This window comes from Neoarius graeffei, chromosome 3 (genome assembly GCF_027579695.1).
Source record: "Neoarius graeffei isolate fNeoGra1 chromosome 3, fNeoGra1.pri, whole genome shotgun sequence".
Taxonomy (NCBI): Eukaryota; Metazoa; Chordata; class Actinopteri; order Siluriformes; family Ariidae; genus Neoarius; species Neoarius graeffei.
In genome coordinates this window covers 77,304,368-77,329,002 of record NC_083571.1, presented here as the reverse complement: position 1 = coordinate 77,329,002, position 24,635 = coordinate 77,304,368, and the positions used below count along the sequence as shown (strand labels likewise).

General features: G+C 37.7%; 1 protein-coding gene across 1 annotated transcript; it reads right to left on the bottom strand.

The window, feature by feature from the left end:
- Positions 1 to 1,336: 1,336 nt before the first annotated feature.
- adgrf3b (adhesion G protein-coupled receptor F3b) lies at positions 1,337 to 13,453 on the bottom strand. Its single transcript, XM_060916031.1, has 18 exons — positions 13,367 to 13,453; positions 10,458 to 10,518; positions 10,337 to 10,349; positions 9,848 to 9,979; positions 7,251 to 7,406; positions 7,107 to 7,159; positions 6,856 to 6,917; positions 6,613 to 6,731; positions 6,300 to 6,515; positions 5,186 to 5,404; positions 4,826 to 4,969; positions 4,529 to 4,716; positions 4,270 to 4,443; positions 2,395 to 3,708; positions 2,244 to 2,285; positions 2,098 to 2,133; positions 1,847 to 1,890; positions 1,337 to 1,762 (listed from the first exon to the last, which is right to left on the bottom strand). The coding sequence occupies exons 1-17, from the start codon at positions 13,378 to 13,380 to the stop codon at positions 1,849 to 1,851; spliced, it is 2,985 nt and encodes a 994-aa protein (XP_060772014.1). The 5' UTR covers positions 13,381 to 13,453; the 3' UTR covers positions 1,337 to 1,762; positions 1,847 to 1,848.
- Between the last annotated feature and the right edge of the window lie 11,182 nt (positions 13,454 to 24,635).

The following is a 24,635-nucleotide window of genomic DNA, read 5'->3' as shown; positions in this document are numbered from 1 at the left end:
GCTGTGGTCAGAGGAGTCCACATTTCAGCTTGTTTTTGGAAAAACCGGATGCTGAGTTCTCAGTGCCAAAGGTGAATACGGCCATCCAGTTTGTTCTCAGAGAAAGATGCAAAAGCCAGCATCTGTGATGGTATGGGGGTGCATCAGTGCCCATGGCATGGGTGAGTTACATGTGTGCAAAGGTACCACTGATGCAGAAGCATATATTGGGATTTTAGAGAGGCATATGTTGCCATCAAGGCGACGTCTTTTCCCAGGAAATCCATGCTTATTTCAGCAGGACAATGCCAAGCCCCATTCTGCATGGGCTACAACAACATGCCTTCATAGACACAGAGTACCTGTGCCTGATTGGCCTGATGCCAGTCCAGATCTGTCTCCAATTGAGAATATATGGCGCATCATGGAGAGATGGAGATCAGATGACAGCAACCATGGACTGTTGCACAGCTGAAGTCTTGTATTAAGCAAGAATGGACAAAAATTCCAATTGCAAAAATATCAGAATACCTTTCAATTATAAACACAAAAGTGAAGAAAGATGAAGGAGAAAGAACTAGGCAGGGCAAATCTTTCATGATTTTTAACATCTGGACCTTCTAGTAACTTATCTACTTCCTTGACCTCTAAAGGAGATGAACTCTGGCTGGTAAGAGAGAAGCTATCATTACTAGCATAGCAAAGGCTAATAATCTGGTACTTTTGATGGACCTACTAATTAGCTAACACTCGCATGATGTTTATGATATATTGATTTGTTTTCTTGTAATGTATATAAATGCCACAAATTGCTTAAATTAATTAGTCTTCAGTAACCACTTTATCTTGATCAGGTTCACTTTGGATCTGCACCCCAGATGGGAATGCCAGTTCATCATACAGCTGCAAATTAATTATCAGCACAATTCTGATCACCCAGGATTCTGCAGGGAAAGTAGCTCTCACCTTTATCATTATTCTAATGATTTACAACCAATCCAAATTTCCCAGTCAATGTTTGTTTTTAGAATGCCTGGATACACAATACAGTACATGCTGAATGCTTTTACCTGGCTTTGGTCTTGTTTTTAAAGTGTTTGGGTTTTCAAATAATAAAATAAGGCTCATGAACAGATACTGAGGCAAAAATAAGGGGTTTATTTGGTAATTGGTGAAATTCTTTGTGATGCAATTATATTCTATGTTCATAAATAAAAACAAAATTTCCCATAAGTTTCCCATAAACAGGCTTTCATTGACACATTTTACCATACACTAACACAGAAAGTGCAACTGGGAAATATTTTGCTATGTATTATTGACAATTTTATTAACTGTATAAGTGTCCACTGTCTGTTTAGAAAAAAAAAACATACTTTGTACAATATATGAACAATTATATTACTGCAGTCAGACTGCTTTCAGAAGAGCAAAAGAACATGAGGAAAAACTACAGGTAAAAGGCATAAAAGGTGAAAATGTGTGTGTATATATAAAGCAGACAGTATCAGTTCTTTGGCAAAGAGATATAGTCTAAATCAAATCTGCTGTCATTTAAGGGAATTTATCAAATTACTTGACCTGCACATCAGCTAATGCAAAGTGCCGCATACTGCAGCATGAATGCTAGTGGTGTCAGATATTTGCTAAATGAGTCTCTATTATCTTCTTTGATGAACTTTTGTACTGTACAGCATCCTGCGGTCCATTGTGTCTGATGCTCTGTGTACTGCTGCTGTAAAATTGGCAAATCTTCAGCCCTTGTTCTATTCTAGTTTAACCCCTGCAATGTAAGATTGAAAAGTGGTAACTTGTACTTTAAGTCTAAAAAATGCATAAGTACAAACGTTTATTTTCACATTCCAACCTTCACTTTTGAGCTGAAGTCTTGCTTTCACTTTTGGATCCCAGCTAAAGAACATAAATAAATAAACAGGTTCAAAATTACCAGTGTTGTGTTAGAATTTTGTAATATGTGATCATGAATGATGTGAATTTGTGGCTCATGTAGAATTGGTCATGATTTGAAAAACAAAACAAAGCAAAATGGTGGACTCTTAAAAAGAAAAAATAATATACTTATTGTTTTTTTAACAATACCAAAAGTGATTAACTCACCGATGACCTGACAAGTTTCACAATTTCATCTCGAACCTAATGGAAAGATTTAAAAAAAAAATGAATGTTCTGCTTTGTAACTCACCATACAACATCTTCAGAAGCTACACACAAGACAGTATTAATATGAAGAAAGGAAAACATACTCTTTTTTCTCCAAAACATCCTGTCAGCAAAATGAAGAAGCCCTAAAAAAGAAAGGGATGGGGGATGGGGATGTAGATTGAAAAAAAATTAACCACTTTTTTCATGCTTTGAATGAAATGTAATACAAATGTTTGTAATGACAATATTTACCTGTAAGGAGTTAAAAATGGTGAAGGCATAATTGATTAACACCTTGATGAAACCATCGTCTTCCAACAGAAAGACAAATAGTCCTAAAATCCAGGTCCCACCAAAAACTGGCGTCAGAAAAACGATCACTTTGATGACACTCTTGGCTGCTTCTTTGTCATCCTTTTTGGTGTTGTCAGTTGCAGCAGATTTCAGGAGAGTTGAAATGACCACCCCCATTGAGCATAAGTTAGCGAACACAACGAACCCAATAGGAAGGAGAAAAGCATACAGGGAGCCTTGCATTGCTGATACATATGTCAGCCAGCAAGAAACTCGGTTATAGTAGGTTACATCTTTTCTCTTGTCGTAGTAGAGATAGGTCACAACCACTATCACTATTGGGCAGAAATACCCAACAATGATGGCGAGAGGCATGTACACTTTTTTTCTGAGTGGGCTGAAGACAAAAATGAGCTGACGGGCGAGCATCATGCTCAAGCAGAACATCCAGAAAAACATGCCCAGGTAGAAGAAATGCTTTGAGAGTGTTAATACAAGACATAAAGTATCATTCAGAATGTTTGGGAAGGAAGAGGCAACAAAGCTGCAGTTAGCTATGAGAAGACACACAGCAATGTTGACGAGTGAAGTGTGACGGAAGTGAGAGAGGTTGGACTTCACTACTGCATTCCATACCAAGCATTCAACGATGAGGAAGACAATCAGGGAGCAGATGGAGATTCCCAACCCAATGTAAGTTATCTGGTCTAAGAAAGGCAGGTTAACAGGAGTCTTGGACAACAGCATAGAGAATGAGGTCAGGTGATTGCACTCACAGTAACTTGTGTTCTCAGAACTTTCTAACAAGATACAGCCATCATCTGACCATTGCTTTTCTGTTGTGTTCCAAAATATGCAGAATGGTGAGTTGCCAGTAGAGTCATTTTCAGGTATTGGATAAGACATCCTGATGAATGCATGGTGACTCTTTTCGATTACGGCAGTGACAACTAAGGATGGAAATATTGAGTCTTGATAAATGCCCTTTGGGAGACGTGATGCCATGCTCTGTATTCCCATAGTTTTCACCATGGGAGAAGTTGAGTTCAATTCAAGTTCTACATTGAAAAGGGTTTTATTACAAACAGAGTTGTTCCGGCAGAATTGAAGTTGGATGTTTGAAGAATTATGTCCATCACTGTTATTAACTTCAATGTTTTTCACCAGGTTCTCAACAGATGATAGATATGTTGTAGCAATGTTATAGTCACGGTTTTTATTTGTTGATGTCCAGGTTGTGTTCAGTAGACTGCTTGCAGAATCAATGAAACTCTGAAAGACAGTGTTTAGTAAGTTATGAGTATCAGTGTAAGTAATTTATTCTCTTTTTTTAATTTGCAGAATAGGCAATTTTTAATATTATATGCACTCAGCTATATATCAGCCTGTGATGTTTTCTAAAGAATTTAGTTTTATTTTGTGCCTGTGAACTTCATATCTGACTGCCCCCAAATGAAAATGAAACTTGATCCTAGTCCTTGTTGTAATACTGTAGGCTAGTTTTCTTTAACAAACACACAAAAATGGATCTTTTATTCAAATTTGTATCTGGTTACATCCCTATTACAAAGTAATTCTCCCAATTATAATTAATAAATTTAATAAAATGTTCCAAATGTGTGTATCTTGGTGCTGCATTAAAGCTGCATGTCTTCAACAGAACATGGATTCTCAAAAGTATTGCTTTGGACTTCTTCACTTGCACGAAATGTTTACTTCTCTTAATTCACCTAATTAATTAGCTTCTTAGCAAATCATTAATGGATCATTTACCAGGGTAGCAAACCATATCCAGAACTAGAGTTGAAAACTGCTGCATTAGAAAATGCTTACTGGCAGTAAGGACTCGGTCATTGTGACTCTGCTGGATGCACCGCTCATTGTTGTAATGATCGAAACAGTGGCCATTACATCACCATAGCTGTTTCCAGATAAAGTGCTATTCTTCAGACTATCAAAAATGACAATTGCACCCTCTGTTGTGGCCCCAATTCCTTTTTCAAAATCCTGAAATAAGACCCAGAAAATAACAAATTTGCTTAGATTTCTAGATATTACTTTCCCATAGCATTATGATATGTATTTTTCTTACCGATGATATAGAGAGTAATATATTCAGTGATTCTTTAGTGCAAAGATCAACTGGGTCAGCCCATACTGTGTCAATGCACAGTCGCTCCATATTTCCTACTTTGCCTAGTGCAGTACAGAGTATAGTTGCTACTTCTCCACCCTTAGTTAGTGGCCATCCATTTTCTTCTGCACAAAATGGATCCCCAGCTGGAAAAAAAAAAAAAAAGTTCGTGTACAGGTTGTTAGCATAATAATTAAAGGGCCAAAAATTACAAAGTGCAAATATTTTTTTTTTCATTGTAACTCCAGTACTCACGGTATATTATTGGTATGGTTGCATTGGAGATTTGGGCCTGGGCTAGATCGTTTGTGAACTGGCAGAAAACAGTGATTGATGGTATCTGTTCCGTCATGCAGTCGATAGGAATAGTTATAATGTAGCTTTGTATTACAGCATCCACTGTAAAAGAATGAGACTCATATAAACAAGTCCACTCAGGCTCATAAATACCTTAATAACTGTTGAATATTATATTGGTATTACACTTAAGAGAAAGAAATTACTATAGGCTTTGCACAGGGATGATGTATAAACATTTATGATAACACTTCTGAATCAATTTTTAATAATCTATATGTTAATAAACACGTGGAATGACACAAACAAAACAGATACCTGATATCAGTGGTGGTAAATCATTTATGGTAACCGTGTAATTCTCTGAACTCTGAAAGGCGGAACATGTCACGGTAACTGACGTAGATGAACTCGTAGAACAATCTGCAGTAGGTGGAACGCTTGTGATGTTAATTTCTTCTGGTAAAAGGGCGACCTTGAGAACTCCTGAGGCTGAATGTGACACTGTCCCATTAGTAAGTAGGCAGATGTATGTTCCTGAAATACAGCCAAAAAAGGAAGTTAAAAAAAATGAAAGGCACAGTAATAGAAAAGACAGAACCACACAACAAGATCTTTTAAACTAAGAAATGAAGTATTTTGTGAACAAATAATCAAGCATGTAGGAGCACCTTGACCGATTTTATTTGTGTTTTAAAGTTCCCATCGACTCAAAAACGAGATTTTAAGGGATAGTAGATTTCAATTATATAAAACTGATGATTGGCTTTAAATATCATAGTCTAATTCCTTATTACTATGGAATACCTAATTCAAGTTTAGTTAGTAATGTCATAAAATTAGCAGTTCAGCTTTGAATCTGTCACTGATTAGTATTGAAGAATGTAATGTTTAGTTCCAGAACCAGCCTGATAAATTAGCTATGAACAAAGTCTTGGGTTTTGGTATATGTAGATTTAGTGTTAAAAAGGAAAAAAAGGAAGAAAAAAAAGAAAAAAGCTTGCTTAGAACATGCAAGTAAAAGCTCAGACACTAAAATCACTTTTATGTCTTTCTTAACATGAAAGCTAGTTTATTATTTGGGATGACATAATGACATAAAAGCATTCTGGCATTTTGTATGTGGAATGTTTTTTGGGGGTACTTTAATGTAACAACTAATCCAAATCTTGTGTACATTTATCTTAATTTAATGGCTGCAGAATGCTGGAAAGTCTGAAAAACTGAACAAAAGCTGATTTATGGCTGTAATTTCATGTTTGCATTTGGCCAGATACAGTATCTTGTAATATTCCAGAATAATATAGGTGTGCTTTTAAAAAGCATGACAATCTAATGTTACATTCAACAATACTTTATTTTAGTATCTCATTCTCATTGTAGGTGAATTAATTAATTCCTTGGGTAAAATGACAGGTATTTATTCATTCACCTTCCCAATACCCTTTTATGTTCAGAAGGTCGAGTGATGTTTGGTTTGAACAAGGCATATGTATCACTTCTGTCCCAACTCCAACTGTCAGTGGGTAAACTCCAGGATATGCAATCATCCATGTGCAAGTCTCCATTGTTTCTTCTGTGCTGCAGTTTAGCATGTACCGTGAATTATAACACACCCTCTCTTGAGGAATTTCCATTGAGACCAATCCTGTGGTTGTTAAAGGTCAAATATAGATTTAGTTCAGCTAATGATGGTGTATAAAATATTTTACAAATGTACCGTATATATGACATGCTTTATTTACCTGTTGATGTAACGTTAATATCTGTAATATATGTATAGGTCATCTTCAGTTTTTCAAGTATGTCTTGAACTTTCACACTCTTAAATGTGGCATTGAGGCTCACTATGAAATTTTGACCGCTGTTGTGTACCAGAACACAGGAAATGTATTTTAGTGCAAAGAACATGCCAATGATTTGAAGCTAAAAAAAAAAAAAAATCAAGGACATTATCTTAATTAGGAATAAGGGGATATTTTCAGTACGTAGCAACTGTTAGCACGGTGATTGAGTTGAAACCGTTCAATTTCTTGAACTCAGTAGTCAGCTGAAATGAATAAAAAAAAACCCAGCATGAGTATTTGTTTATATTTTAAGATTTTGGATCAAATAAATGTTTCTCACAGAATTAAATTTGAACAAGAAGTAATTGATCGTCAATGTGATTCAGTTTGTGTTTGAAATTAGTTTCAATCACAATAATTTTAGCATAGACAAAGGAAAGTTTCATACTTACGTCCGTTTGAAGGTTGTATCCTGCTGGCATGACGATGATTCCGGAAAGGGTAACTGTAGAAAAAGAGAAATGATAGATTGAAGGTTTGCAAACTGAAGAAAATTATTTTGTTTTTGCTGGAAAATACATGTGCTGTCATCTTACCATTCACTTGGGGCACACACATTGGTGTGAAATGGGATATATTCGCCACACAATATAAAGAGTTGCAGCAGGTACTTATAGTGTCGCACACTAGATCACTCCAAATGTAATTGGGCTCACACCAGCATGTTGTCTCATCACCAACGAGCTCACATTCTGCATCAATGCACATGAATCAGCATCAGCAAATCTCGTGATTATTTAATATATTTTTCTTCAGTTCTATCAATCTGTTTTAGATTTGTATCTAAAATAATAACAATAATAAGAATAAAGCTGCTTCAGAACAATGTTTATTAAACAATTTTAATTCAATTTCTGCATTATAAAATCTGAATTACAAGAGAAGGTGCATTAATTACATTAACCCAACCAATTTGAGAATTTCCACTTGCTATATTTTTATTATTTTAATTAGAATTTTGTACATACCATAATTACAAAGTCCTGGAAATCCTACCTTTTCCAAATTCTTGGTTAAGAAAGAAAAAAAGATAAAATAACAAACCAATGATACAAAAGCCCCTGCTGTCATTTGTGGTCACAGCTAGAAGTTGATTTGAATGTGCTAATTGTTAGCCAATTAGCTCCTAATATTTCTTTTTCATAATTTGTCCCACTGGTGTACATCAGGACAGAAATAGTAAGCACAAAGGACAGAAATTGTAAAATTGATGCTGTACGGTAAATATATAAACTACTACTACTACTACTACTACTACTACTACTCATTACGGAGTTTCATTTGATTTAAGGCAGGCCTAGTGATTGTGCCTGCCCACTTTTCCAGTTGCTTTGGTTTTCTCATATCTCCTGTTCAATTATAAATAAATCTAAAGACTGTTTTTCAAAAAAGTTAAGTTAGACTGAGCTGTGGCTTTTTTCTTTTAAAGAGAATATACTGTCATTTTATCTCAAATTACATGATAATTCTCTTGAATTACTCTAATTGTCATAATCATTATACATTGTTGGTAAAAGTCAAGTTCATAAGAGTTATCTCAAAGAACTAACTTCAAGTGTCTGGATGTCACAAAACAGCTGCATCCAGATCATACAAAATGTGTCATTTTTAGTAGACAGATATAGACATGGCTATCTGCTTGATTAGAGCCATGACTAAGAAAGCTGCTTGGGGTGAATGCCATTTTACCCTGATACTTTAATGCCTATTGATGCATATTGAGCTGCGGTCAGCCTGCAGCTAGGCCTCTGTTCAAATGTGCCACATGAAACAACTTGTTTAACACAGTAGTATGACCAGTTCTAAATAGCTGATAATCTGATTTGTCCTCATGATACTACCCAAAGTTATAACGTTAAAAGGAAAATTATTTTAGATATCTATTTTAATTTCATTATTGAAATTTTTTTAAATCAAATTTCTAGTGCAAATAAAAGATAAGTTTGGTCAAAACTGGTTTCATATTTAATTCTGATATTTACTGTGAAATTTTAATTTGGAGATATCTTAAAATCTTCTCAGTCAAAATATCACTGTTTTGAGTTCCACCAATATATCACATGCTATAACAGCTTTTCATATTCTACAAGCTACAGTACCAGTCAAAAGTTTGTACATCCATACCTATTCATAGGTTTTTCTGTATTTTGACTATTTTCTACACTGTCGAACAATACTGAAGACATCAAAACTATGAAATAACATATGGAACATAATATGTTATTCTTAATATCTGGAAGAATTATGTGGTAAACAAAAAAAGTGTTTAAAAAACCCCAAAATATGCTGTGTATGAGGGCGACACGGTGGTGTAGTGGTTAGCACTGTTGCCTCACAGCAAAAAGGTCCTGGGTTCGAGCCCAGTGGCCGGCGAGGGCCTTTCTGTGTGGAGTTTGCATGTTCTCCGCATGTCTGCGTTGGTTTCCTCCGGGTGCTCCAGTTTCCCCCACAGTCCAAAGATATGCAGGTTAGGCTAATTGGTGGCTCTAAACTGATCGTAGGTGTGAATGTGAGTGTGAATGGTTGTTTGTCTCTGTGTCAGCCCTGCGATAACCTGGTGACTTGTCCAGGGTGTACCCCGCCTCTCGCCCATAGTCAGCTGGGATAGGCTCCAGCTTGCCTGCGACCCTGTAGAACAGGATAAGCAGCTACAGATAATGGATGGATGGATGGATGTTGTGGATGTTAGATTCAAAGTAGCCACTGTTTACGTTGATGATGCTTTGCACACGATTGGCATTCTCTTAACCAGCTTTGTGAGGGAGTCACCTGGAAGACTTTTCACTTAACAGGTGTGCCTTGTCAAAAGTTAATTAGTGCAATTTCTTGTCTTCTTAATGCGCTTGAGATCAATAACAAAGCTACAGTAAATAGCCCTATTGCACAACTGTTGTAATCCATATTAGGGCAAGAACCATTCAAATAAGTAAGGAGAAACAACATCCATCATTACTTTAAGACATGAAGTGTCTTTTAATTAATAAAAATAAAGAAAAAACATTGAATTAGAATGTGTGACCAAACGTTTGCCTGGTACTGTACGTGCATCCTCAAAGAACAATAGATATATACTAGAGGTACAAAAACAACTACGTTAAAATATATGAATATTAAAGTTCTTGTTCATGCTTACGGCCTATTATTTCAGCATCCACGATGGTTGTGGTGGCTGTGACAGGCATGATTATGTCAGACACGAAACCAGATACATCCATGGTTGCATTACCTTCGATCATCACTTCTGCCACATATATGTCTTGAGCCCCTTTTGAAACAAAAGCATAAAATAGAGAATTCCCATCCTGCTCTATAGTTAATAAAGCTGTGCTGGTTAGTAAGCTATGCCACATGATCTCTGATCATCATGTAAGCATACAAGTGTATTAATCAAATGAAAAATCAACAATCCAATGACAGTAATATTAAATAACCAAAAATGCTCAAAACTACTCCATACAAATTAATATTATTATATATCCAGGTTTCTAATTAGGCTGACACTGACCAGTAATATTCATCAGTATTTATCAGTACATTAAACACTTTTTTTTCATGGGCTGAAAGGACCATGTGACCTATTAATGAAGTATTACTAAAATACAAACTGAGGCACCACACTTACCCACACTGGTGATCTGTTGAATAAAAGAGAAGAAAAAAGAAAAGGGTGTGAATACCTTAAGGTACAGGTACACTACTATAGATCTTGTACAGGACTCTAGTGAGAGCATAGTGAACTTTACCTGGCAGTAGATTAGCAGTAAACCACAGAGAAGCATGCTTGTGCCTTTCAGTGTCTTACCCCTGAGAATGATACGAGAGAGATTTAGTGGCAGATCGCTAAATATGACAAAATGTTATTAGTATGATTATAAGTTTTGTAGCATGTTTTTAGAAAAAAAAAATCAAATTTGTACATTGGATATTTTTGCAATGACAAAATCTAAAACAATATGAGGGAAGACAAATGACTTAAAATGTTACCAAGTGAAATTATATTGAATATAGTCAAATTTACTTGCCAATTCCTATTATAAGATTACAATCAACTAAGTATGCAATAATTAAACCTATTTCTAGACATTTTTGTTGCTAATTTGAAGCTTAAAACACACTGGGAAAAATGATTGAATGCTTCAGTAAATATGATGAAAACAAATCTGATTTAAAAAAAAAAAAAACCTAATTATTAGGATTGCTGAAATGCTAAACATCTCATCTCATTATCTCTAGCCGCTTTATCCTTCTACAGGGTCACAGGCAAGCTGGAGCCTATCCCAGCTGACTACGGGCGAAAAGCGGGGTACACCCTGGACAAGTCGCCAGGTCATCACAGGGCTGACACATAGACACAGACAACCATTCACACTCACATTCACACCTACGGTCAATTTAGAGTCACCAGTTAACCTAACCTGCATGTCTTTGGACTGTGGGGGAAACCGGAGCACCCAGAGGAAACCCACGTGGACGCGAGGAGAACATGCAAACTGCACAGAAAGGCCCTCGCCGGCCCCGGGGCTCGAACCCGGACCTTCTTGCTGTGAGGCGACAGCGCTAACCACTACACCTCCGTGCCGCCCATGCTAAACATTATGAACTAAATTATTAATTCATGTAAATATCTATTCAGCTAAAACCCAAAGTGTATATTTTACTTTACTGGGTTATATTTAATATTATTTTGCAAGTTCTCACACAACTAGAAAAAAAAGTAATGTTTACTTCAACTGATTGTGTACCAAAGTGCAAATTGATTTAATTTGGAATGTAATGGATGGTTCGTTTTCAATATTTGTTGTTTTTATGTCAGCTTTAAGGCCTAAAGCTGTTGTACAGGTATTATGAAATGTTTTGAAATGTTAATTTCTTGTTGGAACCATTAAAAGCGTACTACATTTAAGTACCAATGCTAATGTTTAGATAATGTGTACTTTTTATGCAGTTATAAAACGAGAAAGTTGATATATTTTAGATTGAGCTCACAGAGACTAAATCAAACTTTCACTTGGCCCTGCTGTAAAGGGATTTAGTATAAAGCCATGTGTTATCCTGAATGCAGCCATCAGTTCACTAATGATAACTGGATTCACTGCGGTTTAATTGTTGATTGTTGTCAATGCAAAGAGAAAGGGAGTAAATGCCATCTTTTTGCATCTCAACATTGGTCCAATGTAAAGATTTCACTTGTGTAGTATAATAGCATCATTATTATTATTTTATGATCATTTTTACAACAAAGCCCACATTTGCATGTTAGTTGAAAAGGTTCGAAAGGTTCAGGGAAATCCCTTAATGGCCATTCCATTATATTATAATACAGGATTGTTTGACAGATCCCAGGAAGTCATATGACTGTACACTGAACTACAATGTATCCACAAGGCATTATCATCTAATTTGTAGATTGTTATTAAAAAAAAAACAACTGTTAAGTTTCAGACTTAACAGTTGGCCATGTTTGCGAGCTGTTAGTCTTAACCTCAATACAAGTATGTTTGATCTGCTTTTAAACTAATCATAAATTGTGTTTCTTGTAGAATACTTTCTAATAGATTGTTTAACATGCTCTTAATCGCTATATATTTATTTGGTCATGAAATGATACATTTACTGGCTTTAGTGTTAAAACTACAGCCGTTTTTTTAATTAATTAATTTTAATTAATAATGTCCAAGTTTCTTTGTGCTGTCTGACAAAAATGTCTGAGCATGTCATGTGCCTGTCCGTTTGTGGTCATTTGCACTGGTGTGCTCTTGAGCTTATTATAAAAGAGAACCCAAAATCTTTTTGCTAAATTCAAGCAGTCTTCACTTCATTATCTATTTTATCTGTTTGTTAAACACACACACACACACACACACACACACACACACACACACACACACACACACAGTCTCCATGCATAATGGAGATACGGATCTGAGTGAAGAATTGTCTGTATGCTTGAGTTACTGTATTTCTTTGTTTTAGACAGTGAATTTTATATTTAGTTCACTAGTCTCTTGACTATAGTCTAATCAAAGAATCAAATTACTTCAGTAAGTGATTGTGTTAAAAAAGATTGTTTATTATTATTGAAATTTATAAATAAAAAATATTCAGTATATAATAGTAAGAAAGCTGGTCTTTCTAACACTAACTCATCCCATACTAAACCCCTGAAATCTGTCACAAAGGGTAACACAAACTGGATTCCTACTACATTTTTTCAGTAGTCCCATATGAAAGTAGTCATATACCGTAGTTATTGTCAGGGATAGCTGATTTTTTCTTTGTCAAGTACAGCAACATCGGTTACATTTTCAGAATTTGTAATGAGTTTGTTAGTGGATCATTCAGGCTTTACTTTTGCACAATTCCGAGCTGTGGTTCAAATGATGGTTCAGTGTTATCCAGATGATAATTAATGTATAAAGGTATACACAAAACCATTCCCCAAACCATTAACTTCATTCAGCAGCACAGGAATAATAATATATTAACTACAATTTGAAAACAAAGCTTTTTTCACTGACTAACAAGTACTTGTAGGACTGTTGCACTAGTTTGCTTTTTTCTCAGAGGTGATCATTCAATAAAATAACAATTATGTTTGTAAAAATTATATCCAGTTTGAAAACATACAGCTATACAAAGAAAGAATACTGACCTTATGATGTGCATTTTGAAGTTAATTTGAAAAGTGATGCTATGTCATAACCTCACTGCACTTGTTTCCTGAGTGAAATTGAATGGTAATGAAGAAATCTGACCAACTTCAGAGGGTAAGGGGACAGAATGAACAAAATTTACAAATACCTCACCTGCATTTGCATTTTCGCATGCTGGAGCTTCCTGTGCCATCTAGTCAAGACGTATTGGTTCAAGTTTTCCATTGCCATTTGGTTAACAAATACAGTTGCCTCCTTTTTAAGACTTGAAGAGCTTTACGACTAGGTTAAAAATCATTTACTGTGCCCATTCACCCAGCCCCACCCCCCCAATTTAACATTAAATTGCATCATGACTACATTATCATGAACCATTATTGGTCACTGATCATGATTTTATGTCTGGCTTTTACCTGTTCGTTTTTTTCTTTTGGTTTATCCTGTACAGGGTCACAGGCAAGCTGGAGCCTATCCCAGCTGACTATGGGCGAGAGGCGGGGTACACCCTGGACAAGTTGCCAGGTCATCGCAGGGCTGACTTTAAATCCACCAATTAACCTAACCTGCATGTCTTTGGACTGTGGGGGAAACCGGAGCACCTGGAGGAAACCCATGCAGACACAGGGAGAACATGCAAACTCCACACAGAAAGGCCCTTGTCGGCCATGGGGCTCGAACCCAGGACCTTCTTGCTGTGAGGTGACTGTGCTAACCACTACACCACCGTGCCGCTCCGCTACTTGTTCATAATTAACAGTAATTTTAATCCACATGAGTTCAGTTCCGGGCAGCACGGTGGTGTAGTGGTTAGCACGGTCGCCTCACAGCAAGCCCCGTGGTTGACAAGGGCCTTTCTGTGTGGAGTTTGCATGTTCTCCCCATGTCTGCATGGGTTTCCTCTGGGTGCTCCGGTTTCCCCCACAGTCCAAAGATATGCAGGTTAGGTTAATTGGTGGCTCTAAAGTGACCATAGGTGTGAGTGTGAATGGTTGTTTGTCTCTGTGTCAGCCCTGTGATAACTTGGCGACTTGTCCAGGGTGTACCCCGCCTTTCGTCCATAGTCAGCTGGGATTGGCTTCAGCTTGCCTGCGACCCTGTAGAACAGGATAAGTGGCGACAGATGGATGGATGGATGAACAAGTAGCTCCTACTGAAGTACTAATGCTTGGAAATGCTATGACAACCTTCATAATAAGGAATATAGGATAATATTTTGTCCTGCTTGATATGTGTATAAAAATCGCAGGACAATAAAAAATGATCCTGGGAATAGCTGAGTAGTGTCATTTTTAAAAAATTTATTTATTACCTCCGCCAACTTTGTTGCTTGCCTGTTTCCAATATAACTCAAAAAGTAATAAACAGATGTTGATGAAATTTTGAAGAAAGGTGGGCCATGGACCAACTGATTAGATTTTGATGCAAATCCAAATATGTATGCGGATCCAAGATTTGTTTGTTTTTCTAATGTAACTCAAAAAGTAGTGGAAGGATTTTGATGAAATTTGGTGTACAGCTTTAGTATTATCCTAGTTTCAACTGATTTGATTTTGATGTTGATAATCTGTAGCTTGGTGGAGGTATGCATTCTACTGATTGCCCTTCTAGTTCATTTCTTTAAATACTTAACTAATCCAGTAAATAGTAAATGTGGAGTCTTTATGTAAAGTGACCTTAGATAAGGATAGAAAAAAATGTGTTCCTGTAATCACTGATTGAAATATTCATAAATGTGTCTCTTGCTGTGTTAATGTAGAGCTGTTAAAAAGCATTTCAATGATGAGAAAATAAAGAACTTCCTTTTATTTGCTCACTCATGAAGTTTAAAATACAACAATTTTACAAGAGAAGAATGGTTGATCTTTTCTGTGATTAAGATGCATCCCATCAAAATGTTTTCTTTGCATAATCTGTACATGATTTGCATACAATCTGCATGACTCATGTTTTAGAATTATATGTCTGGACCATGTCAAGATGACTTGGAAGAGAAAAAAAATCCTGCATACTAATATTTTTATATGATCAATAAACCTCTTTTGGGGCGGCACGGTGGTGTTGTGGTTAGCGCTGTCGCCTCACAGCAAGAAGGTCCTGGGTTCGAGCCCCGGGGCCGGCGAGGGCCTTTCTGTGTGGAGTTTGCATGTTCTCCCCGTGTCCGCGTGGGTTTCCTCCGGGTGCTCCGGTTTCCCCCACAGTCCAAAGACATGCAGGTTAGGTTAACTGGTGACTCTAAATTGACCGTAGGTGTGAATGTGAGTGTGAATGGTTGTCTGTGTCTATGTGTCAGCCCTGTGATGACCTGGCGACTTGTCCAGGGTGTACCCCGCCTTTCGCCCGTAGTCAGCTGGGATAGGCTCCAGCTTGCCTGCGACCCTGTAGAACAGGATAAAGCGGCTAGAGATAATGAATGAATGAATGAACCTCTTTTTTGTTTGTTTCAGATCCATTCAAGGCAAATGTAAGCTTCATATTCTTGCTTCATATCAGCAATAACTGAAATTTAGTAAATTAGACAATACACACATTGGATTTAAAACATATGAAAACAAGCAATAAATCTAAACTCTTTTTTTTAATTCATATAATAATGTAGTCATGAACAAATTTTACTTTCCAAATATAAGGTTAAAATCTGCGGAATCTGAGGAACTGTTAAAACAGTAGATTTTTAAAAAATATTATGCTGTCTTATATAAAAATGATCTGATTTATAAAGCAATTTACACTAAGAAGAACAGTATCTGATTCCTCTGAATAATTGTTGTCCAGCAATCAAGCATGAAAAACGAGCTGGTTTTTTTGTGTGTGTGGTCAGGTCCCTGTTAGTCATGCCGTCACCACACCAGCTGATGTGGTTGTGCATGCACAGTAAGGGTTACGCCTTGTGCTCCTCCATATTCCAGATCCTATGGTTATGAAAATGGAACAGCATAATTGTATGCTTGATTTCATGTTGACCCCAGAGCAGGCAGCAGAGGACACCTTGCAACTACCAGAAGGAATAATAAACTTCTCCAGCTAATATAATTCTCCAACAGCCAGGAACTACAAATAAAAAAAAACAAACAAAAAAAAAAAAAACTGTGCATGTGCTAAAAGTCAATGGTTTTTTTTTACAATATGAAACAGAAATCCAAACTTATTCACTGAAAAGATTCGGTTACTAATAAAGGTTAATAACAGTCAAGTATTATAATCTTGTAGCTCTAGATATTCTAGATCCTACTAGATATTTTTGTTCAATATGAAAACAACAACTACAGTATCACTTATATACAGTGCCCTCCACAATTATTGGCACCCCTTGTAACGATTAGTTTAAAAAAAAAAGTTAGAAAAAACCCACCTTTTGGTGAAGTCGCTTCATCTCACACTAGAAAAAAAAAAGAGAAAAATTTAACCTTTAATTGAAATAAATTTATTCAGGGGACGGCACGGTGGTGTAGTGGTTAGCACTGTTGCCTCACAGCAAGAAGGTCCGGGTTTGAGCCCCGGGGCCGGCGAGGGCCTTTCTGTGAGGAGTTTGCATGTTCTCCCCGTGTCCATGTGGGTTTCCTCCGGGTGCTCCGGTTTCCCCCACAGTCCAAAGACATGCAGGTTAGGTTAACGTGTGACTCTAAATTGACCGTAGGTCTGAATGTGAGTGTGAATGGTTGTCTATGTGTCAGCCCTGTGATGACCTGGCGACTTGTCCAGGGTGTACCCCGCCTCTCGCCCATAGTCAGCTGGGATAGGCTCCAGCTTGCCTGCGACCCTGTAGAACAGGATAAAGTGGCTAGAGATAATGAGATGAGAAAAACACATGTGCCACTATTATTGGCACCCCTGGAAATTATGGAGACCACAATGTAACTGAAATATGCTTCCCATTTAAATTGTACATTTTTTATTTGACTGGAGTGTGAACTTTCAAACTGTGATCCATGACTTCCTGACTAACTGGGGAACAAATATGAGGTGTATGAGGTGACACAGAGGCCAAATTCCCGTAGTCATCCATCAACATGGGAAAGATAAGATAACACACAAACCAAATGAGGGAGAAATGTGTTCAAATTTAAAAGTCAGGGAATGCTTATAAAAATAGCTACTCACCTGAAAACATCCATTTCTACTGTTGGGGCAATAATAATGAAAAAATAGACACCAACTGGAACTGTTACACACTTGCCTAGAAGAGGACCTACATTTATTTTGCCACCAAAATACAACCCCGATTCCAAAAAAAGTTGGGACAAAGTACAAATTGTAAATAAAAATGGGAATGCAATAATTTACAAACCTCAAAAACTGATATTGTATTCACAATAGAACATAGACAACATATCAAATGTCGACTTTTTCATGACAGCAACACATCTCAAAAAAGTTGGGACGGGGCAATAAGAGGCTGGAAAAGTTAAGGGTACAAAAAAGGAACAGGTGGAGGACCAAATTGCAACTCATTAGGTCAACTGGCAATAGGTCATTAACACGACTGGGTATAAAAAGAGCATCTTAGAGTGGCAGCAGCTCTCAGAAGTAAAGATGGGAAGAGGATCACCAATCCCCCTAATTCTGCGCCGACAAATAGTGGAGCAATATCAGAAAGGAGTTTGACAGTGTAAAATTGCAAAGAGTTTGAACATATCATCATCTACAGTGCATTGGAAATCACAAAATGGGCTCAGGAATATTTCCAGAGAACATTATCTGTGAACACAATTCACCGTGCCATCCGCCGTTGCCAGCTAAAACTCTATAGTTCAAAGAAGAAGCCGTATCTAAACATGATCCAGAAGCGCAGACATCTTCTCTGCACTGAAAAAAATGGCTTGTTAAATTAACACAAAAAAATCTTGTACATCGGTTGCACTTATTAAAATCATATTCACTAAGACCAATTAAGTCATGTTCAGTCAAACAAACATGACTTAATTGGTCTTAGTGGATATGATTTTAATAAGTGCAACCAATGTACAAGATTTTTTTGTGTTAATTTAACAGGCCATTTTTTTCAGTGTGGGCCAACGCTCATTTAAAATGGACTGTGGCAAAGTGGAAAAATGTTCTGTGGTCAGACGAATCAAAATTTGAAGTTCTTGGAAATGGAAATCAGGGACGCCGTGTCATTTGGACTAAAGAGGAGAAAGACGACCCAAGTTGTTATCAGCGCTAAGTTCAGAAGCCTGCATCTCTGATGGTATGGGGTTGCATTAGTGCGTGTGGCATGGGCAGCTTACACATCTGGAAAGACATCATCAATGCTGAAAGGTATATCCAGGTTCTAGAGCAACATATGCTCCCATCCAGACCATGTCTCTTTCAGGGAAGACCTTGCATTTTCCAACATGACAATGCCAAACCACATACTGCATCAATTACAGCATCATGGCTGCATAGAAGAAGGGTCCGGGTACTGAACTGGCCAGCCTGCAGTCCAGATCTTTCACCCATAGAAAACATTTGGCGCATCATAAAATGGAAGATACGACAAAAAAGACCTAAGACAGTTGAGCAACTAGAATCCTACATTAGACAAGAATGGGTTAACATTCCTATCCCTAAACTTGAGCAACTTGTCTCCTCAGTCCCCAGACGTTTACAGACTGTTGTAAAGAGAAAAGGGGATGTCTCACAGTGGTAAATATGGCCTTGTCCCAACTTTTTTGAGATGTGTTGTTGTCATGAAATTTAAAATCACCTAATTTTTCTCTTTAAATGATACATTTTCTCAGTTTAAACATTTGATATGTCATCTATGTTCTATTCTGAATAAAATATGGAATTTTGAAACTTCCACATCATTGCATTCCGTTTTTATTTACAAGTTGTACTTTGTCCCAACTTTTTTGGAATCGGGGTTGTAAATACAGTGAGGAGGATGGTAAGAGGCAAATTTTTAAAAAATCCCCAATGATCACTGTTGGTGAATTACAAGAAAAAGTAAAATCTTGTGGTTTCCAAGTCTGCAAACCACCACCAGACTCCACCTCCATGTGAGCAAATTATTTAGAAGATGTACCAGAAAAAAATCCTTTTCTGTCAGTTAACCACAAATGTAAGCACCTGAATTTTGCGAAACTCTACTACAACTTTGACTGAAACTGTGTTCTATGGTCTAAATATGGAGCTTTTTGGCAATAAGCACTCAAGGTGGGTTTGGTGTAAAAAGAAGAACGGCTATCATGAAAAGAACCCGATCCCAGCTGTAAAATATGGTGGAAGTTCTGTAATGTTTTCCTCCAAATGCCCTGTAAACCTTGCTAGGGTACATTTCATGGACTCCATGAAATACCAGGACATTTTAAATCAAAATCTGGCTGCTTCTGCCAGGAAATTAAAACTGGGTCGTCATTGGCTCTTCTAGCAGGACAGTGATCCAAAGCATATGTCCAAATCAACATAAAAATGGTTTACTTACCACAGAGTCAAGCTTATGCCATGCTCATCTCAGTCGCCTGACCTGAACCCCATTGAAAACATGTGGGGTAGGCCGAAGAGGAGAGAGTACAAGAGAAAGCCTTGGACTCTGGATGATCTGGCGAGATTGTGTAAAGAGGAATGGTCTCAAATGCCCTGCTCTGTATCTCCAACCTGAGAAAATTTTATCGGAGAAGACTCAGTGCTGCTTTATTAGCAAAGGAAGGTTGTGCAAAGTATTAAATGCAAGCGTGCCAATAATAGTGGTTCATGAGCTTTTGTTGAAAATCATTATTTCTTGATGAGGGATTTGTTTTTATTATTTATTATTTCAATTAAAGTTTGGATTTTTCTCATTTTTTCAATGTGAGATGAAGCAACTTCACAAAAGTTAGATTTTTTTAAAAACTAATCTTTACAGGGGGAGCCAATAACTATGGAGAGCACTGTAGCTATGAAATAGAAGAACTAGAAATAGAAGAAATAGAAGATAAAACTGAGGGGCGGCACGGTGGTGTAGTGGTTAGCGCTGTCGCCTCACAGCAAGAAGGTCTGGGTTCGAGCCCCGTGGCCGGCGAGGGCCTTTCTGTGCGGAGTTTGCATGTTCTCCCTGTGTCCGTGTGGGTTTCCTCCGGGTGCTCCGGTTTCCCCCACAGTCCAAAGACATGCAGGTTAGGTTAACTGGTGACCCTAAATTGACCGTGAATGTGAGTGTGAATGGTTGTCTGTGTCTATGTGTCAGCCCTGTGATGACCTGGCGACTTGTCCAGGGTGTACCCCGCCTTTCGCCCGTAGTCAGCTGGGATAGGCTCCAGCTTGCCTGCGACCCTGTAGAACAGGATAAAGCGGCTAGAGATAATGAGATGAGATGACGACTCGTTTTAAGAAATATTAAAAGACACAACAGGTAAAACAAAAACACGGAACAATTTGGAAATCCAAATGGATTTTCAGTAAATATACAGAAGTATTTCAGTATACTGTATAATGCAGCTGTTTGGTAAGTTCAGAGTAAAAACTAAAAAACAAAACTTTGTGTTTGCCAAGGAGTCATGCTGAACGTCATTTGTAAATGAGTGGCCCTCGTGCTCCTGAAATTCATTTCTTAGTCAAATTGGTATCCATGGCAACCTCCCTGTTTTGTGTGTTTATTCAAAATGAATTGTATGACTTAGGGACAACAACCTATTGCTGCTGAACAAAAAAGTATGTTATTGTAAGTAAACTCTGACAATAACACGCAGCCCATAATTCTAAGAACAATTATGACTTAGTATTAGTACTGATGGCTTTACTTACTGTAAATGTAAAAGCCTTCTTTTCTTCTATTTTCAAGTTCATGCACATTGGAGTTTAAGCAGATCTGAAATATGAGTTCAGTGTTGTGAGCAGAGCATTTTACTCACAAGAAAAGTCCAGAAATGTGATCTTTAAAATGAATTACAAGTACAGTGGTGCTTGAAAGTTTGTGAACCCTTTAGAATTTTCTATATTTCTGCATAAATATGACCTAAAACATCATCAGATTTTCACACAAGTACTAAAAATAGATAAAGAGAACCCAGTTAAACAATTGAGACAAAAATATTATACTTGGTCATTTATTTCTTGAGGAAAATGATCCAATATTACATATCTGTGAGTGGCAAAAGTATGTGAACCTCTAGGATTAGCAGTTAATTTGAAGGTGAAATTAGAGTCAGTTGTTTTCAATCAATGGGATGACAATCAGGTGTGAGTGGGCACCCTGTTTTATTTAAAGAACAGGGATTTATCAAAGTCTGAGCTTCACAACACGTTTGTAGAACTGTATCATGGCACGAACAAAGGAGATTCCTGAGGACCTCAGAAAAAGCGTTGTTGATGGTCATCAGGCTGGAAAAGGTTACAAAGCCATCTCTAAAGAGTTTGGACTCCACCAATCCACAGTCAGACAGATTGTGTACAAATGGAGGAAGTTCAAGACCATTGTTACCCTCCCCAGGAGTGATCAACCAACAAAGATCACTCCAAGAGCAAGGCGTGTAATAGTCGGCGAGGTCACAAAGGACCTGAAGGTAACTTCTAAGCAACTGAAGGCCTCTCTCCCATTGGCTAATGTTCATGAGTCCACCATCAGGAGAACACTGAACAACAATGGTGTGCATGGCAGGGTTGCAAGGAGAAAGCCACTGCTGTCCAAAAAGAATATTGCTGCTTGTCTGCAGTTTGCTAAAGATCACATGGACAAGCCAGAATGCTCTTAGAAAAATGTTTTGTGGATGGATGAGACCAAAATAGAACTTTTTGGTTTAAATGAGAAGTGTTATGTTTGGAGAAAGGAAAACACTGCAATAATAATCTGATCCCATCTGTGAAACATGGTGGTGGCAGGATCATGGTTTGGGCCTGTTTTGCTGCATCTGGGCCAGGATGGCTTGCCATCGTTGATGGAACAATGAATTCTGACTTACACTAGCGAATTCTAAAGGAAAATATCAGAACATCTGTCCATGAACTGAATCTCAAGAGAAGGTGGGTCATGCAGCAAGACAACGACCCTAAGCACACAAGTCGTTCTACCAAAGAATGGTTAAAGAAGAATAATGAATGATAAAGTTAATGTTTTGGAATGGCCAAGTCAGTGTCCTGACCTTAATCCAATCGAAATGTTGTGGAAGGACCTGAAGTGAGCAGTTCATGTGAAGATACTAGGGATGCAGCAGTTCACTATGCCCACGGTTCGGTTCATACCTCGGTTTTTGGGTCACGGTTTTGGTTTGGTTTCGATACGCTTTGAATATTATAAAAGCAAGAAAACCTGAAAATTCCACAATTTCTTTTATTTAAACAAAGCATTCAAACTTATTCAAGTAAGCCAGGTATACTTTGTGTAGTGTAAAAATAAAATATTTTCAGCTGTAAAAGAAACTGCATGATAAAGTACATGATATTCATCCAGTGCATTACAATTTGGAACTTAGTCTTCAATACTGAAAGAGTCCATTAAAAAAAACAAAGTTAAACTAAAGACTATCAGAAGTGCACTAGTATCAACATCATCAGCCAGGATTTTTTTTAAACAAGAAACATTGTTTTTTTAGATATAACAACAGAAACTCATTCTGAGAGTTAAGTGCAGTGTCAGAGAACTACTACTTCTCTATTTATTCCTCTATGTTAAGATTTTTTTCAAGAAAGATCAGTTTATCTACATTCTCTGGAGCTAGGCGGGAGCGGTTTGCATTAACAATGTCCCCTGCAGTGGAGAAAATTCTCTCGCTTGCAACAGATGTCCCAGGGATACACAGGTAGCGCTGTGCAAGTTTTGCAACACTGGGAAACTTACTTTCATTGACCTTCCACCAATCAAATGGGTCCCCATCCACACGGATCCCACTTTCAAACCTATACCGTATGACCTGACCTCCTCCTCAGCATTCAGAGAGGTCTTTGGTTGCCCCTCTTGGGTTCTAAAAAAAACCTTCAAAAAGCTCTGCTATAGCTGTCTTCTTCTGGGGAGGGGGAGATGATGTATCTTTCTCTTCAGATGGTGTAGCCTCATCTTGACTCTGTAAGAATAATAATAATTGTTTAAGATAACAGCAATTTAATTGTATTTGTTTTTATTTCATTACAGAATAATTTTCAATAATACAAATAAAAAAGATGCAATAAAATCATACATAACATCCTAATAAAATAAATGACAGTATACCTGTGGTTCCTGCTCCAGGATTAATGTGGTGAGATCCTTGAAGATTCTGACCTGGGATGCTTCATCCAGAGAGAGCAGGGATTTGAACCTGGGATCTAAGGTTGTTGCGATTTGCAGGTATTTTTGAAGGTCAGGGTCTGTGTATCTCTTCCCTAAGTCCTGTGCTATTGCTGCTTTGGCCTCTTTGATTGTTGGGCCTTCTTCTTCTTCCTGTACCATAGCTTTGAGAATTACAGTAGTTCCTTCAGAGGGAGAATCATTGATGAGGTGGGGGTGGTTTCACTGCTCATAAGTGTTGTCACTGTTTTCAGTGGTTTCAGGAGTTTAATGAATTGTTCTGCCAGTCCTTGCTCCTCATCACTCAACAGTGCCATGTTCTTGTTGATGGACTTCAGATCTTTGTCCAACAAAGCAGAGTAGATGGCAGGCTGCTGTTCAACATATCTTTCCAACATATCATGTGTTGTATTCCATCTAGTTGTGACATATTGGATTAATTTGTGGTTTGGCAGATTTAACATCTCTTGTTTTACAGTCAGTACATGGTGGGCTGTGGTGCTTTTGTGAAAAAAACCTCACAACTTTTCTTATCTTCCCGAGGAGGCGAGACACACTGTTGATTGACACTGCCTTCTTTGCTGCGAGGTTTACAACATGAGCAAAGCAGCCAATTTGTGGTCCCAGTATAGCTGTCTCACGAACAGCATTTACAATATTGGCTGCGTTATCTGTGGTCACTGGAATGGTCATATTAGGCCTTTCTAACTTCCACTCAGTCACGGTATTTTTTAGTTCATCTGCCAAGTGCGCGCTAGTATGGCTTTCATAAAGAGGACGAGTTTGCAGTATAGCGCTCTTCAGTTCCCAGTCCGAGATGTAATGCACGGTAACAGTGAGGTAACTCTCTCTTGCCCGGGATGTCCAGCTATCAGCGCAAGGCTTTGTGTATTAGTCAAGTCTTGCTCAATACATTTACGCGCTGTTTCATAAAGGCCAGGCATTATAGTGTTGGTGAAATGCATGCGGGTGGGCAGCATGTAATGTGAATCAACAGTTTTCATCAGGTACCGAAATCCCACGCCTCCAACAGTAGAAAACGGCTGCAGATCTTTACAGATATATACGCCAACCGCGTGGCTTATGTGTTTTTCTGAGCTGCTGCTATA